Source organism: Oxyura jamaicensis, chromosome 2 (assembly GCF_011077185.1).
Source record: "Oxyura jamaicensis isolate SHBP4307 breed ruddy duck chromosome 2, BPBGC_Ojam_1.0, whole genome shotgun sequence".
In the NCBI taxonomy this organism is placed as follows: domain Eukaryota; kingdom Metazoa; phylum Chordata; class Aves; order Anseriformes; family Anatidae; genus Oxyura; species Oxyura jamaicensis.
This window is the reverse complement of record NC_048894.1, coordinates 66317883-66334325: the sequence shown is the minus strand read 5'-3', so window position 1 is coordinate 66334325 and position 16443 is coordinate 66317883. Positions and strand designations below refer to the sequence as shown.

General features: G+C 39.4%; 1 protein-coding gene across 6 annotated transcripts in view; it reads left to right on the top strand.

Moving 5' to 3' along the window:
- Nucleotides 1–16443, top strand: part of STAC (SH3 and cysteine rich domain) — a 68742-nt gene that overhangs the window by 33904 nt on the left and 18395 nt on the right. For all 6 annotated transcript variants that reach the window (XM_035317602.1, XM_035317604.1, XM_035317605.1 and 3 more), the window contains 4 exons: nucleotides 5868–5968; nucleotides 8160–8241; nucleotides 9933–10048; nucleotides 14174–14246. In XM_035317602.1, the coding sequence (XP_035173493.1) occupies nucleotides 5868–5968; nucleotides 8160–8241; nucleotides 9933–10048; nucleotides 14174–14246 (372 nt within the window). The remainder of the gene's footprint in view (nucleotides 1–5867; nucleotides 5969–8159; nucleotides 8242–9932; nucleotides 10049–14173; nucleotides 14247–16443) is intronic.

Below are 16443 nucleotides of genomic sequence, written 5' to 3'. Positions count from 1 at the left end.
CAGAGTGAGGACAAAGGAGGAGAGTGAGCATTTGCCTCCAGTGGCAGCCAGCTGTGGGGAAAGGAAATAGCCATAGAGGAATTTTTAAAAATAGTCTCTATCCTTTCAGCGACAGAGCTTTTACACAAAAACAATTAATTAAAAAAAAATGAAGAAGGGGGCAGGGGAGGACATTGTGCAAAGACTAAGAGATGGATATAGAGTCACCGGTGCCATTTCAGGGACTTCTCTTTCTCCTTCTAAGGTGACATCCCAAACCCCTCACTGCTACAATACTGGCCCAGCTTGCTTTAAATTCTCCATTTCCCATATATTCTGGCACAGAGACAGCTTTCCAGTGACAATTCCAAATGTGCTCAGGAAGAAAGAGGGTAAGGCACTCATTATTTTTATCAGCCTCCCACAGCAGAAGTTGAAGTTCTGTGGAAAATAAGTAATTTTAAATGTATTTATTTATGAGAGCTTTAAATCAAAACAATTTCTAATTGGCATGGTCATCTCAGCTGGAATAACAAAAAATAGTGGTTGGGTCACAGCTGGGCTAGCTGGAGTTGCCAGCCTGTGTCTTTGCACTTCTTAGTTCTCTCTGTCTCTTACTGATATAGACCTGAATCTTTTTACCCTTTCTTCTTTTTTTTTTTTTTTTCCCCCCGCTTTAGCATAAGTGCCTAATATAGTTATCTTTATATACTCAGCATGATGTCATGTTGTTACCAACATTTGAAATTTGCTTTCAGATTTCTTCAGACTGTAGAGATCATTCTCCCTTACTAGCTATTAATCTTATGTTGAGCCTAGAAACAACAGGCAAAAAGCATCATCCAATGGTACTGCAGCGGTAGCTGTGCTGGCCAAGAGGATGATAAAGGTTCTGTTTGCAAGCATGTGACAAATGTAATTCTCATTTGCATTCCCTAGGATAAATGTCACTTTCCTGAAATGAAGAGTAGCTACTAAATTACTTTAATTGAAGAGACAGGCACAAAGGCTTGGAATTGAATTCTGCCCTTTCCATCTCCTCTATCTCTCTCTGCCTTCAAATGTTTCCATTCACCTGAATTGAGGTGTTCTTTTCCCATTAGGACTTCCTCCAGAAAAGGCTTAGATTTATGAATGTGATGTCCTTTTGGTAGTATTTAGGATCACATTATCAGAACAGTTTAAGATTGAATTTTCCATGGCTGTTCCAAAAAATGTAGCCACTGGTTTAGATGTTCAGATGGGAGCTGACCCAGTTGTAGAGTATTTCTAGTAAGGTGTTATTAAATATGACCTGCTTCTCAAAACAATGTGTCCTTCTAGTGTTAGGTGTCTGGATGCATTAACTGGTATCTGAAGAAAACAACTGTGACAGAACCTAATTTGTAAGTTTAAGAGCTACTCAAGTATCCTGACATGAATTTTCCTCATCTGCTTCCAGTGAACACTGTTTCTTTTGGAAGTTTTGACTTTTTCATTTGCAAAACTATAGCAGACTTTACTGACCATGATAAAATGAATAGATGTATTAACAAACAGGACACCAGACATGTGCACATGCATCTGTGAGTGTTGTCTTCCTATATGAATTTTGTGACTACATTGACAGGTATGTTTATGTGCACCTCAAGTCAACTAAACATGTCTAGTACTTTCCATTCTAAACCACAGTTCTAACAGCTTGCAATTTTCACTACTTAAACACCAGCATGTGGGCCAAGTGGTGCCTATCAGAGACACCTCTTCCCCTTTTACCTATTAGTCCCTCAGATAGGAGTCAAGGCATCCTAGTTTTGATAAACATGTTCATATTGCAAGGCATAAAGAGGCAAAGACAGAGGGACCACAGGAAAGCTAATGATGCTATTAATCATCTTCTATTTGGAAATATGCAAATGATGTAAAAGAACACATACTGACAGGTAAAGGTAAAAAAAAAGAAGTATTAAATAAAGGTGCCCATTCATTGAATACTGTCCACTCTGTTCACTGAGGTATTGTGCCTTGAATAAAAATAATCTCAAGACTGCAAACAAAAAGGGACAGAGCAGGACCTTTGTTCCAATATGCTCAGCATTTAATAATTTAAGCAACCACAATAAGGTTCTTCAGAGAAGGGAATAGGGATCATTACTTATTTAAAATAATGATAAAAAGTCTATCAAAGCTGTTCATCTCCTCCTCCTTTGAGAGAAAACTGAAGCAAATGGTAGTTAGGGTACTCAAAGTTCAGCTTAACTGCTAAGTCTTCAGTCCTTCTATTTCTGATCCACCACAAAGGGAAATGACTGACATGTTTGGGATGGGTAAAGGCATTTCAGTGAGTACGTTATACCAGTAGCTTCCAGCTGCGCATTAAGGTTGGCATAGAGGAATATCTGCTATTGGGAATAAATTGTAGGCTGCAGTCATGCTGCCAGATATTTAGGGGGCAGGAAGCAAAGAGCAATGACCAGGCTTGCTGTTCGCCAGAGCAATATGCCTGGCAGAAATCCCTGAGAAGAGCATTTTTAGTGTCCCAAACTTCATGGGTTCTGCAGGAATAGTACCCCTTCCAAAAACTGTTTTGGATATCTCAAATGAGAACTCTTTCCTCATTTTCTCCCTTCCCCACATTTCAGTTTGTGGAAAGACTAACCCAGTGGGAATAAGCCCACCACAGAGAGGCTTTCAACTTCAAACACACCCTGGGGTCCTATGAGAGATAAGTGAAACTACCCAAGTACCCTCAAATAGTCTGCCCCAGTATGTTGTTATTATTATTACAATCATTATTACATTTATTTATTTATTTATTTATTTTACTTTTAGTGATTTATACCACTTATTTTCTACTATTTAATGTATGATCAGTCCAAATTCCTTGTTTTCTCATGCTCTCTGGGGGAATTTATTTTCAAATAATGTTTCTAGACATTGCTATATCCTATGCTACTACTTTAGGCATCATGAAATACCTCTTTCATACTGGTGTGACTGTCAACAAGTTCAGTCAGCTTTATGCAAATTGCTTGCAACACCCATGTTCGGCCTGCTTTTTCCCAATTTCAAACTATAGGGATGCCTTCCAAAACTAGCAAAGACAAATAGAGCCCCTGCAAAGGCAACAAGCTTGCTAATGTGTTAGCCCAAAAACTGACTGCATTGGTCAAACCCTGGTCTTATTTACACCTGTACCACATGTGGACCAGTTCTTCGTCACAGTGTGAGCTGTGGCTGTACCTCAGTGCTGAATCTCAGGAGTTTTGGGGGCAGATGCACTGCCGGTAGGTATTTGTCTAACTTCTGGCATGCAGTTTTGAAATAACTTAGCCATGATTCTCTGAGGAGATTTGAGTTAGTGTGATGGAGAAAAGAAACTGGAGAAGAAAGATTTATCCTGGGGGAAAGTTCAAATGTTTCCTGTAGAAATGCCTTTTTCAGTGCTTGAGGTGTGATGGGTAAGTGTAAATACAGAATTAACTCTTCTTTAAGCCCTCAGAGGGAGGCTGGGAGATACATGCAAATTACTTCCAAGCTGCCTAGTCCCAAAGTAAACCAAGTAGTTAAAAATGATAATGAATTGATGATTGAAGCTTTTGGTAGTTGAAGGCAATTTCATTTTTATTTAAAAAAAAAAAAAAAAAAAGAAAAAAAAAAGACTCAAATGCGTGAAATACTTTTCCTCTCTTCGAAGCAACTATTTACCTATCCATATGTAACAAATGCCATTCAGTAAGAGAAATGTAAAGTGTTACTGTTTTATTTACTTCATTACACTGATCATGGCGCATTTCTAGATGCCTACAGATTTCTCTTCTGAATAAGTTGTTTGATTTTGAAAGTAGCATGTCTACTTTGCATTCATTTTGCACATCATTTGGATGCTCAGTTACATCAACAAATGTGTATCTTCTGTGGTCACACAGTTATACTATGTAACTACGTAACTATGTATTCCAGCATTAAAATGGCTGGAATAGCATAACACAGCCAGCAGAAAGGACTGTGACACTGTCTTCCCTTTTAGCTGAATCTCAGGAATGACTTGGTAAAGCAGGTAAGAGCTCCACCATTACAGACCAGCCTGAGAAGAGAGCTAGACCGAGTGTAAACACTGATGCTAAATACCTGTTTTGTTGGCAGAGTAAGATGTCATTTTCCTTTCTTGTTCCATTCAGTAGATCTAATAAAGCAATGTGGAGGAAGTCCCAGTTTCTCACAGCTGTCTGTGTTGGTCATTGACCATCAGGAGGGATGGAAAAGAGTCCTCACAGCACACTAATCCAGGTGCAACCACACAGGAAAACAAACAAACATACAAACAAGCAAAACAGCAGGGATACATTCCAGTGAATTTTGTGCTTAGTAGAAAAAAAAGGCCCTACAAGTGAGGCTAGGAATCTGCAGGTACCTGAGCAGTGAGTCTCCATGCATCAGCTCAGCTGAGAAGGACCGGGTAGACAGCAAATGGGGGGCCCCCAGAGTGCACCCCAAAATGCCCAGTTCCATTCACTCCTTGTCTCTCCAAAGGTCTTGGCAGCAAGGCAGTGCAGATGACGGTTCCCTGTCCTACAACCAGCACACAAATGAACCACTTGGGCCTTGCTCAGTGCAGCCACACCAGCTCCTCCAGCCTGCCTATGCCTGGTATGGAACTGGCCACTTCAGGGACATCCTCCCCTGAAAGCAGTCCTATCAAGGCTCATTTTTTGGCACCAATTTGATGCATCTTTCCCTGAAATGCTTCTTTAAGAAGCAGCATTTAACTGAGTGAAGTCAGCAGCGTATACATGGTGCTGACTACTCAAATAACCAAGAGCTACGTGAGTACTTTCAGATGTGGGATCTTCTGGCTCCTATGACTAATATTCCTGTCATAGTTGACTAATGAGGTCTGGTTAAAATGTCAAGGGATTTTTTTTTTTTTTTTTTTTTTTTTTTTTTTACTACACTGTTCACTCTCACAGTAGATGATAACGAACTGACATACTGTTTACTCATCCTACTTATACAGTCCCATGGCAGGAGGAGAAGAGTTGCTGCAGCCTAACTGATACTGCATAGTTCGGAAAGTCTTACAGGTATATGAATAAGAGTGACTGCTCCTACCTGGTAGCACAGATTCAGCTCAGATATTTAAGAATAGGTCCATGTTGAAGATAATGCAGAACAACTATTACTCAACAAGGAGAAGTCTGCTTCTGTACAGCAAAATTTCTGCTGGAGCTCCCCAAACTGTGGGACTAGATTTTTTCACTGTCAGTGAAGGAGAGCAAGGAAAGGTCCATGACATCTTTGCTGCCCAGCTCAGGGCTATGCAAGGGGCAGAGAGCAATTCCTCAATGTCCCTGAGCACTTGCCTGGGGAAGCAAGAGCTGCAGCCCCTAAGTGGTTGGGAAGGTAACACTAAGCAAGATGTCTCCACCCCTTTCATGCACATCTGGAGCTACCTCTTACCCCTGAAACCTGTCCCTCTGCTAATGGCTTGGCTCCCGAGGACAGGTTCAGAGCCTGGATGGTCCTCTGGTGGCTCCTGCAGCCATGCCCAGCTCACATGCCAAACCCTTATGAAATAGCAAAGGAATTTTGCTTGGTGTTCATAAGGATGAGACATCACTAACAGAACTATCACACAATAGAGTATAATTCAATATATATCTGAAGGTAGCACTAGCTTGAGAAAATGCCTACGGAAGAAATGCCTAAATTGAAGAGGATGTAAAGAAAATGCATGTATATATGCGTACAAAAAAATAGGCAAGGTAAAGTTTGCCATCAGTATTTACACTACTACAGCTGGCGTACCCATCAGCTCTTTCAGGTCATTCGTTAAATGCATGGAAATTTGTTTAGTGCATGGAAACTATTGATTTTGCCTAATTAAATTATTTCCTTGCATTTCACAGGGACAAATGCTAAACATGGACTGCGCTGTAAAGCTTGTAAGATGAGCATCCACCACAAGTGTGCAGACAGTACTGGACAACAGCGTTGCATGGGCAAGCTGGTAAGTGAGCAGCCCAGGGGACAGCAAGTGTGGCTGGGGGGGTGGGGCAGAAAGGAGGGGATAGACACGGGACCTTGCTTTGTATGCCAGACCCCCAGGGTAGCATTTACTTGAAAATACAATTACATAATCCAAACCTGGCTACATATCAGAATTAATTCCTATGATTTAAACTGTACTTGCTGTAGTTGAAATCTCTACAGGAAAAGCTACGTATTAGTCAAAATATCTTGGTGGAGTTTAACAAAAGAATAAGCCTTCAAATTATGTTTTATTGTGTTTTTTCCTATGTTAGGGCTTGAAGAAAAAACATAATTCACCTTTTAAAAAAAAAAAAAAAACTGAACGAGATTTCACAGTGAGACAGTACAGAGCTTGAAGTAGTCTCTCAGTAGGAGAGGAGACCTGCCCTGTGACACAGCACCTTAGTGCCTGGGTCACCTTCTGAGCAGCAGGTTCTCATTACTGGCAAAGGCAGGATACTGTATTTGAGATCATTCTAACCTAACTTGGTGACTTTTTATGGGAAAATGGTTCTTTTGGTTACTTCTGGGAAAAAAACTAAAAACACTTGGGAAAATGACTATTTGGAATATGGAAAATGGGTACAAATATTCCTGTTTCAGATGTTTTCAGTTCGGTTGCAAACGTGCAAACTGAAAGTATTTAAGACAAATCTAAGCTAAAAACAAAGAGCCTTGTATATTAAATGAGGAAAAAAAAAGCAAGCATTGGCTTCAAAAGGGACAGAAAACCCACCTCTCCCTGGAAAGATCTTTTCTCTCCAAGTATATTTAGTGAATGCTATCATTGTTTGTACTCCTGAAGCAAATCTTGATACATTTAAAGCATAATCATAGCCCTAGTGTGAGTCTTTCTGGTACAGGAAGTAGATCTGTGAAGAACTGAATTACCCTCTTGCAGGCCTGGGACAAGCCAAATATGAAGTTACACCAATTGTTTCACACATTGCTTGATCCCAGCCTCAACTGTTGTGGTCACTAGTTTACAAAAACAGAAAACAAGAGGCAAAATTTATAGCAGAAAGTCCAGCAAAGTCATGGGAGATTTACGAGTTCATGTGGTGTCTGAATTTAATTTGTTTGGGGCCAAACTGAGGCTGGGGAATTGGAATTTATTCTTGTAAGAAACCACATATATCAGCTCCCTCATTCCTTCTTAATCCATACTGCAGCTCATTAGTGAAAGAACTAGTTCTGTATCATTTTTTTAATGTATACTGAATATAGGATACAGAAAATATGCATATCCTCATGAGGCTTTTCCATTTATAAGTGTGGCTAGAGGTTCTAAAGGCCTGCAAAGATCAGAGGTCTGAAAATCCTTTTGTGAATCTCTAATGTCTTGAAAGGTATTTCCAAAGACTTAGGTGTTAGCACCTTCATTTTGGGTACTCAGCCTTTACCTGAGATATTTCCAACCTGAGATAGTAGATAGAAAATTAACATAAATTATTTAACCTTCTAAGAATGGTCTTTAGAGTGATATAGAACACATTTATTGACAATACTGTGGTATTCTTTAATGGTATAGCTTGAGTTGTTATAGTGCATTTCTCTACAAACAGACATTTAGGGGACATCTGGTGTTGACTTGGGGAATTTTTTGACCTTGCTGGACAAAAAAAAAAAAAAAAAAAAAAAAAGGCAGTGGAAGTTGTGGTCAGTCAACAGCAAGCTTTAAAAAAATGCATAGAATTGCTCTGTATTTCTTGGGTTTCAATACATTTTACTTGAGAACATGGAAATTTGGAGACAGGATGGGGAAGGATAGATGTTTGTTTAGCAAATGCAAATCAATGCAAATTCACTTCACATAAGAAGAAAGTGAGAGGTGAATATAGAGCTTTCCAGAACATCTAATGATTCAGCATTTCTGCTGAAGTTAAATAGTGCTGCTTTTGTGTAAGACAAAAGAAAAGAGAAGGCTGGAAATGAGCCCCTCCTTCTTCCACATAAATACGGGAAATTAGTTTTTTCCAGGAGAAAAAAAAATCAAATAAATCCCTGATCTCTGCACCCTGCAGTGACTCAGCAACAGGAGGCAAATTTCCATCCTTGCCACACTTCACAGAAGAAAAATCCTCTCTGTTATGCCACCAGCCAAAGAGCTGAGTTTATTTCTACTGTGTCAATCATGGTTCATATGTTTTTGCTTTCTCTCCCTGCAGCCAAAGGGATTTCGACGGTACTACAGCTCACCACTACTCATTCATGAACAGTTTGGCTGCATCAAAGAAGTGATGCCTATTGGTAGGTTTTGATTGCTTTTCCATTCAGTCTCCCTTTGGCAGTGCTCTGTAACAGCAACGGCAGACTTCCAGCCATGGTATTTGCCCTCAGCAGCCTTCCAGCTCCTTTCAGTGACTGCATGTCCTTTTGCCATCTCAGGAAAGGACCACTTCAAAGATACAAAGCTGGAAGAGGAGAGGGTGTGTTTATTGTGCATTTCACTCAAAACCCCCTACACATAACCTCTTAGCAATAATCTTGTTTATAATAATAACCACCTGATCTCAAGGTAGGAACTTAGAAGAGAGGCGACAGTAGAATATTGAGATGAAGGTCTGAGCTGGAAAGAACCAGGTAAGAGACAGACATCAAAACAGTGAGAGGAATTTGCATCACTGGTCTGGCTCTTGAGAGACTTGCTAGGTTCCTGTTCTTTCTCACCCACCTTTCCTACTTTATTTTTTTTTCTTTATTGAATGTTTCTACACTTTTCTAAGTATTTAAAAGACCAGATTTTGCTCACTGTCATAATTGAAAGGGAAAATTTTGAAATGGAGAAGCTGAGTTGGTTCTGGATAATACTCCTTTTCACAAGTACTATGACCAAGCAAACCTGGCAGTATAAAAAGATGAATGCCAAAAATAAGAGCCTGTTAAAAATGGCATTTTGTTTTTTTCAATTATTAAAAAAAAAAAAAAATCAAGTAAATTTCATTTAAGTTTCTCTTTCTAAAAAACATCTGTCATTTTTGTCAAAAATAGTTGAAAAAATAAAAAATGAGATGTGCTTTTTTCTCATCAAAAATCAAAATTCCATGTATTTTTTCAGTACTTTGCCAAAATTTTCTTCCCTTTATACAGTGCTACTAAGGTACTGTATGCTAAGTGTTTACTGCCTGTAATAACACAGGAGGCTGAGGTCTAATAACGCAGTAAGTATAAAAGGGTTTCATCTGGATCCATTCATGCCAATTGAAGACACCCATTTCTCTGCCATAGGAGAGTATTTTAGGACTAGCTAAGAAGGAGAGCGGGAGTGAGAAATGATCAGACACACCAGTGGGGGTGGTAGCCTTTCTGGCTACCCCTAGACCGTGCTGAGCAACCTGGAGCAAATTCCTAACTGTGAGTACTTTCTGATGTCTGCCCCCAGACCCCAGTTTGTCCCACACAAAGTATGATATCAACATCTCTCCAGGAAGATCCAGGTCATCTTGGTTATCCATGTTATCGCAGTAGCAGCGCTATGAGGGTTAATGGCATAAAGGTGATGGCCCACGCACACCACCCAGATGCCCTGTCTTATTTTTTCCCATCAAGTAGCCAATGTTGAAAGTGATTCCAGAACAGGCAGGAAACATGGATTAAAGTCTCTTGGTATATCGTCTCCTTTACATTGACATAGGCAGTATCAGTGGTGAGTAGGGAAGGAGGGTTGCAGGTGGAGTGAGATGACGGAATGACAGGGATTCAAAGAACCTGTATGAGGGAAAGATGATTTTTATGTGAGCAGAAAGGCAGCAAAAAATTGCTAGCAAAAGCCAATTCCACCAACTTATTCAAGCGCTTTATATCAGGATAGTCTCTCAACTTGTATTTCTAAACATCGATCCCAACATGTTGGTACAAGCAGATGTTTCTCCAAGTGGAGCAGCAACACAGCCAGAAATACCTTTCAGGGGCTGATGTGTGTTTTGCTCCTTCTGTTGCAGCCTGTGGCAATAAAGTTGATCCTGTGTACGAAACTCTCCGCTTTGGGACTTCCTTAGCTCAGAAAACTAAGAAGGGCAGTTCTGGCAGTGGGTCTGACTCTCCCAACAGGAATTCTGTAAGTATCCCACACCTTTGTTCCATTTTCTCTGTAGAGGAGCAACACATATTGATTCACAGGAGCTGGTACTAGAGTTCACTAAACTTGCATTTCAAGCTGAAAAAATAATAATATTAATAAATAAAAGCTCATTCCCAGATCCTGAAATGAGACAAGAAAACACTTTATTTTTATAAACTCAGGTTTTAGCTATCTTTTCGATGACTCTTGAGAAAAAAAGAGTAAAATACAAATTAAGTGAATAATGTTCTCTTATCAGATTGGAAAAGGAAATTATATTCTTTATTTTTGTGTATCTATGGAAAAGCAGAACAGAAATATTTAACTGTGATCCCAGGGTGAACACATCCTGCCTGTGGCTAGTAGTGGACATTTACCCTTCACACAAATGACAGCGTTGGGTTTGAAGTCCTCAGAGCCTAGATTTAGAAGTACACCTTCTCCCTTCTCCATTGTATTCTCAAGGGGGGCATCACAGGGTTGGGCTCCTCTCTCCAAATCCCAAATACTGGCAGGTGTTCTCTGTTTGTTATTTCCCAACAAAGAGATTTTCACCTTAATGTTAATCTTTGTCATTCATTCTCCCTCGTCATGAAAGTCACTTTCTTCAGGACTATGGAAAGAGGGTGGAGAAGGAGGACAAGGGAAGAGAGTTCCCTTAGTCCTGACTGTGCCAAATCCTTACCTAGTTCAGCAATACCACTTAAGAATTTGTGTAAGGTAATATCTTTTCTTTTCCCAAGAGATTCTCCTCACCCCTCGAAAAGCAATCACAACTGAATGCACTGCAGACTGAAGCTAATTGTCATGTCTAAAAATTAGACCTATGCCATCTGACAATCTTTCCTGCACTCACCTCAGGAAAAAAATAAAAAAAAAATAAATAAAAAAAAAAAAAAGAGGCACCATGAGAGTTGTTTGGTAAAATGTTTTCCTAGGACTTAAACGTATGCTCACTCACATGACTGAACTGTAATTTCAGATGATATAGGTGACCTCTAAACAAATTTGCAATTGTCTCAGATGGGAAAGAAGGCAGACAAATTTACACAAGAACTAAGTGTAATCTGCAAGGGGGTTATTGAAGGATATGTCCTTCATATACTCTTGTGTGTGCCTTAAAAGGAACTTGGTAATTTTCATTCATTAAAAAAAAAAAAAAAAAAAAAGTGACTCCTGTCATATTGTTGTTACAGTTCTTTCTTTCAATTATTTCATTTACTTTGAAACAGAAGTTCTACAAATGTAATTTTTGTCTTCTAAATCAATAAAGCATTGAATTATGAATGACTACTCATGCATAGAAATCATGAATGCTGTGTCAGCTTTCCCTAGAGAGCTAATCATAACTAGGTGGGGTGTGGGTGTAGAATGAGGAACGCAGGTTCATTGTCGGAATTTCTGCAGGGTATTGAAAGAGAATATAAAACGTGTCAGCACACAGGAAATAGAGAACACTAGAGAACTGAATAAACAGATATGTGAAACCATATGTTCTGCCAGTTTAAGCCTGTGGATTAAGTCAAGGATAAAAGGCAGGGGCAGACCCAATCCTATCCAAAATGATGGGGCCACAGAGCTTCACAGCCATTATGTGTCACCAAGGAGCAGGCACTGACCAGTAACCAGAACAGAGTGACAAAGAGCCCTTAGAGCCCAGATAAAAAAGCACTGGAGCATGCATGCTAACTGTCTGTGCAGTTAACAACACGTAGGGACTAAAATCCTTCCCCTGTGCTTCCTCATCTCTATGCTGCTCTACTGCTCTGAAAACAGAAGCAGCAATGCAGCTGTAAGGCTCACAGCATCACTAGGGCTTTGCGGGTCATCCGTGCCCCAGTCCTGCGAGCTGGGGACTGCATCAGGGTTCTGCTGTGGAACCAAACCATGGACACTAGGGATATGGTGACACCTGGGAGTCTACTGCACCTTGCAGGTGTGTCCAAGCCATCAAAGGGCTAGCTCCGGGTCAGAGCAGTATAGCTGCACCTGCCAAAGCTAGTTAAAAGGCCAGGAGCTGGGATTTGCCTCTACAGCTTCCAGGATTGCAGCTCATGCCTGTGCAGTGTAGAGATACTGTCTTGTTCTGAATTAGCCAAGGTATTTTTAACACGACTAAGCAGTGTGGGTGCACCCACTATGATCTTCAGCCGAGATTCTGCATTTCCCATAAAAGAAAGTAGCCATATGCTCCAGATTTACTACCTACTGCTTCCTTCAGAATGTGTTTCTGCAACCCACATTTATACAGAAAGTCACTTGAGGTGATGTAAATGTGATTCCAGTTCTTGTTAGTGCTTGGGGGATCAGCTCCTCTCAAAAGCAGCTTTTTACCTCTGTGATTTCTATTAGACCCTTTGTCATATAACTCTTAATTGAGTTAGTCCTTAAGCATGCCTGAGGTTTCAGATGAGATATATGTTTAAAAGACAGTCACTGCACATCCCACATGCAGTAGTACCCAACAAAGTATGAAGCTAATTAACAATTTTGATGCTAGTCTATGAAGACTGAGGAACATGCCATAGCAATGAGCTGAAAAGTAGCTGGTACTTACTGTTTCAACAAAACCAGTCTTTCCCTTCCCCACACAGTGATTAGAAATCCCTAGATATGTTCTACATTGGCTCCTTGTTACATTTCTATTGCAGTGCCTTCTTATCCAGGGGTGACCCATTTGTGCAAGGTGCAAGATAAGCATGGCCTGGTCCAAAAGGTTGAGTCTAAAAAAAATGCTTAACAGTGCAGTGAAATATAAGGGTGTGAAAACAGCAAGGGAAACAGGATAATCACAGGATGCCTGTGGCATAAATCTACTCTTAACTCCTTCATTCATGAGTATGCTTGGGCTGAAAAGTAGCTAGGAAAGTACTTGATACTGGAAATATATTTACCAGGATATACACTGAATTGCTAAAGTACTTTCTAAAAAAAATCTTTGTTGTCAGCATTACTGAAAGAAAAACATAATATAAAAAGCTGCAAAGCATTTCTGATTTTTACTCCCTGAAAAAAGGCAGTGAATGTTTCTCATTTGGCTTTTCTTCCTGAAATTCAGGCAACAGTCTACAAATCACTGGATAGAGTTGTGTATACAGTGTAGTTCTAGAGTGTCATAGAATAATTAGGTTAAATCCTTCCATGTGTCTTAAAATCCTGTTAACAATAAATAAATTTAGCTTAGGAGCATATAAGGACTTGCAGTTTTTCATACTGGAAACATTGTCTCACTCTTCAGTGTAAAGGTTGTTTGTTTGTTTGCATAGTTATAAAAGATGTTTTATCCAAAAGAAGTCATGGGGGTAGAGGTCAGAAACTGAAGCTCTGTAAGGTCAGATTCGGACAGAGTTGTTTGGAATAGCTCGTGGTTCCTCTCAGGCTATACATGGAGAAGCCAAGGCTTGGGATTTTGTCATCACATGTTTCCCTATATCCTAGAACAATGGGCCCCTAATAGCAATTTACATTAATATTGTACACATCAGAAATCATAGTAATTCTAACAACAATATTTGGGTTTAATTTGTCTCTAACTACCAATCAGATGACTATATAAAAAGAAATTGAGGGCAGATATTTCAAAACTGACTTCACCAACTCCATTACACTCCAGGTCCTTCTTTCAAAGAAAGAAGATTTTGTTAACAGAATTAAAATCACACTTATCCTACAGTTATTTTACTGAAAAAAAATATTTAAGGTTAACAATTTGATAGTCAATAGTTTCAATTAATGGCCAGTTTCTTCTGTAGACAGCTATTTAGAAAACCTGCATCATCTACAAATTCCACAAAATCCCTTCTATTATATAAAGACAACTACATTTTTTAATATATAGTCATTTTTTCCTTAACTTTCACTTCACTTTTCTCTGCAAAAGATTTTAGTCCAGGCTGGAAATCTGTTCTGGAGTTCTTTCTGGGCTTTTACTGCTCCCTGTGGAGCAGAATATTTGTTGTGTATCACCAGATACAGTGTCTTCTGCAATCCCATCAGGCTGGCTTGCTCTGCTCTGATAGCACCCAAATGCTGTGTTCCCCAAAGACTCGTGTGGTCTTATTTCACCTTGTCACTTGCTTTTTTTGGCTTTTCCCATCTCATTTGCTCCTTCTGTCCTTGCAGACAGCCGACCTGGCAGAAGTTCCTGAGGAAGCCGACAGCAGCCTTGACATAAGCAGGAAACGCAGCAACAGTGGTGAGTGCTGCCAGGCCAGGATCATAGAATCATAGAATATCCTGAGTTGGAAGGGACTCATAAGGATCATCAAGTCCAACTGCTGGATAGCATCTTCAGATGTTAGCATATGATAGCATATTCAGATGTTTAGCCTTATGCTAGACATGTGTGCAACGTATTTCAGATGTTTTTTTATAGAATGTCTATGTTTCAGCAGTATTTTGGTTTTAGAAGTGGGAGGTGGGTGGCACTAGTAGTTGGTGAAATAATTTAAGGATTATTATTTTTTTTTTTTTTGAATGTCAGATGAGATCCAAGACATTGGTTTTCTTACTTTGTTGTGTCCTGACATGGGACAAGGTTCAGGTCCATTCCCTGTCTCCTGTGCTTCATGAACATTGATGTAATCACTTTAAAAGCTTCAGTTCCACATGGGTAAAGGGGAACAAAAATAAACCTTATTTTTTTTCTTTTTCTATATGTCTAATTTGTCTACATATCTCTATATACCATAATCTTACTGGGACAGGAAATGAATCATATAATATCCATATGTCTGCAAAATATCCATCACAATGAATCCTGATTGTAATTGCAGCTTCTCAGTACAACTATAGTATGTGCCCCAGTAATATTAGTAGCCAATTCCTTTGTCTACTTTGCAGTGTGACGGTAATGTTTTTACAGCGCTGGTGTGATGAGATTTTTAAGACCAGGTTTAGGGATGAAATCTCAGCCACTGCATGATAGTGTTCATGACCCTCTTCTTGAATGGTGAGGTGCATGGTGAGGGAAGCAATAAGTACAAACAAGTTTGAAGCACTTCTATCAAATCTTTTCTAATAGCACAAGGAGCATACTTTGCTGTATCTCACATGAGATGTATGCTAAAAAAATAAATTACAGTGAGCATAGGTTTCTTCTGTTAGACCCCCATGATCTTTATGTGCAGCTGGCAATATATGTAGGTGAAATGCCAGCTTTAGCTGTATATTCCCCCTTTATGCTACCGCCTCCTCATTCCTTTCCTTTCCACATTTGTGTTCAGTCATTTCCCCCCTTTTATTTTGTAAACATCCAGTCTACATTATCTTTTCTCTTCTGACAATTTATTAAGCTTTTCCTTTTCTCAAGTGTAAGTTGCCCTGACCTGGTTAAAGATAAAGAATTCATACTGCTTCACACTTTGTAATCATGCACACCTGAGATTAATTTGGCCCTGTCTGAGTTTCCAGATAACTTATTTTTTTGATTGTTGAACAGGAGTTTCATTTCTGAAATCCAAAGATACTTTTTCTTCTGTGAGATCAGCCTTTGTTGAATGCACTAAGAGGGATTCAAGGAACTTACTCAAAGAGATTAGTTTAAAATCCAAGCATGTGTCAAACCTCCAAATAACTTCCGCGGCACATTAACAAGTCCTTTGATCACTACTGGCTTTTTTACAGTCCATCCTTCAGAGGCTCAGCATATAAATTATGCATAAGTCACTCCAAAAATTTCCCCTTGGTAGATTTTTAATAAACTGCCTGCAATATTTGCACAAAATATGGAAATTGTAAAATCCTTTCCAGACTGTCAAAATACCTTTTTTTTTCCTGTTTTTTTTTTTTTTTTTTTTTTTTTTTTTTTGTCTGCTGCTGCTAGGGCAAACAAATATGAAAATAGATGGATTTCTGTTTTGTGGAGACATGAACTACATAGCTGTATGCCTTTCAGATTCAAGTGCTTCCTCGTAATATCCAGAGAACATGAGCTAAACAGAGATTAAAAATTTAACAAAGTAAATTCAGAATATTGCTACAGGGTGATTCACCACTCCTTTTTCCTCAGTTGTCCACTGCCTCTTTAGCAGGTGGTTCCACATTAATGCCTTGATGAATCAGGTCCATTCCACTTCTTTTCTTTCCAAAAATAAAAAAATAAAAAAAAAAAATAAGCTGGCTGCTGGAAATAAGATTTTAGGAATATGCACATTTGAGCCTCTTTGTTTAATGGGAACAATGGGGACAGCAAACAGCAGAAAGGACTCAGCACATGCATGGCAATGTAATCAATCCTATAGACATATGACAGTAACTTCAAGGGAAGATGGTGTCTTTCAGGCCCTGGCACATGAACTATATAGCAAAGCTACCTAGTTTACAACTGTAAAATGGCATACTTAATTTCCAGCCCCTCAGCCTCCTCTAAGCCAGTTACACTCCTTCATTAC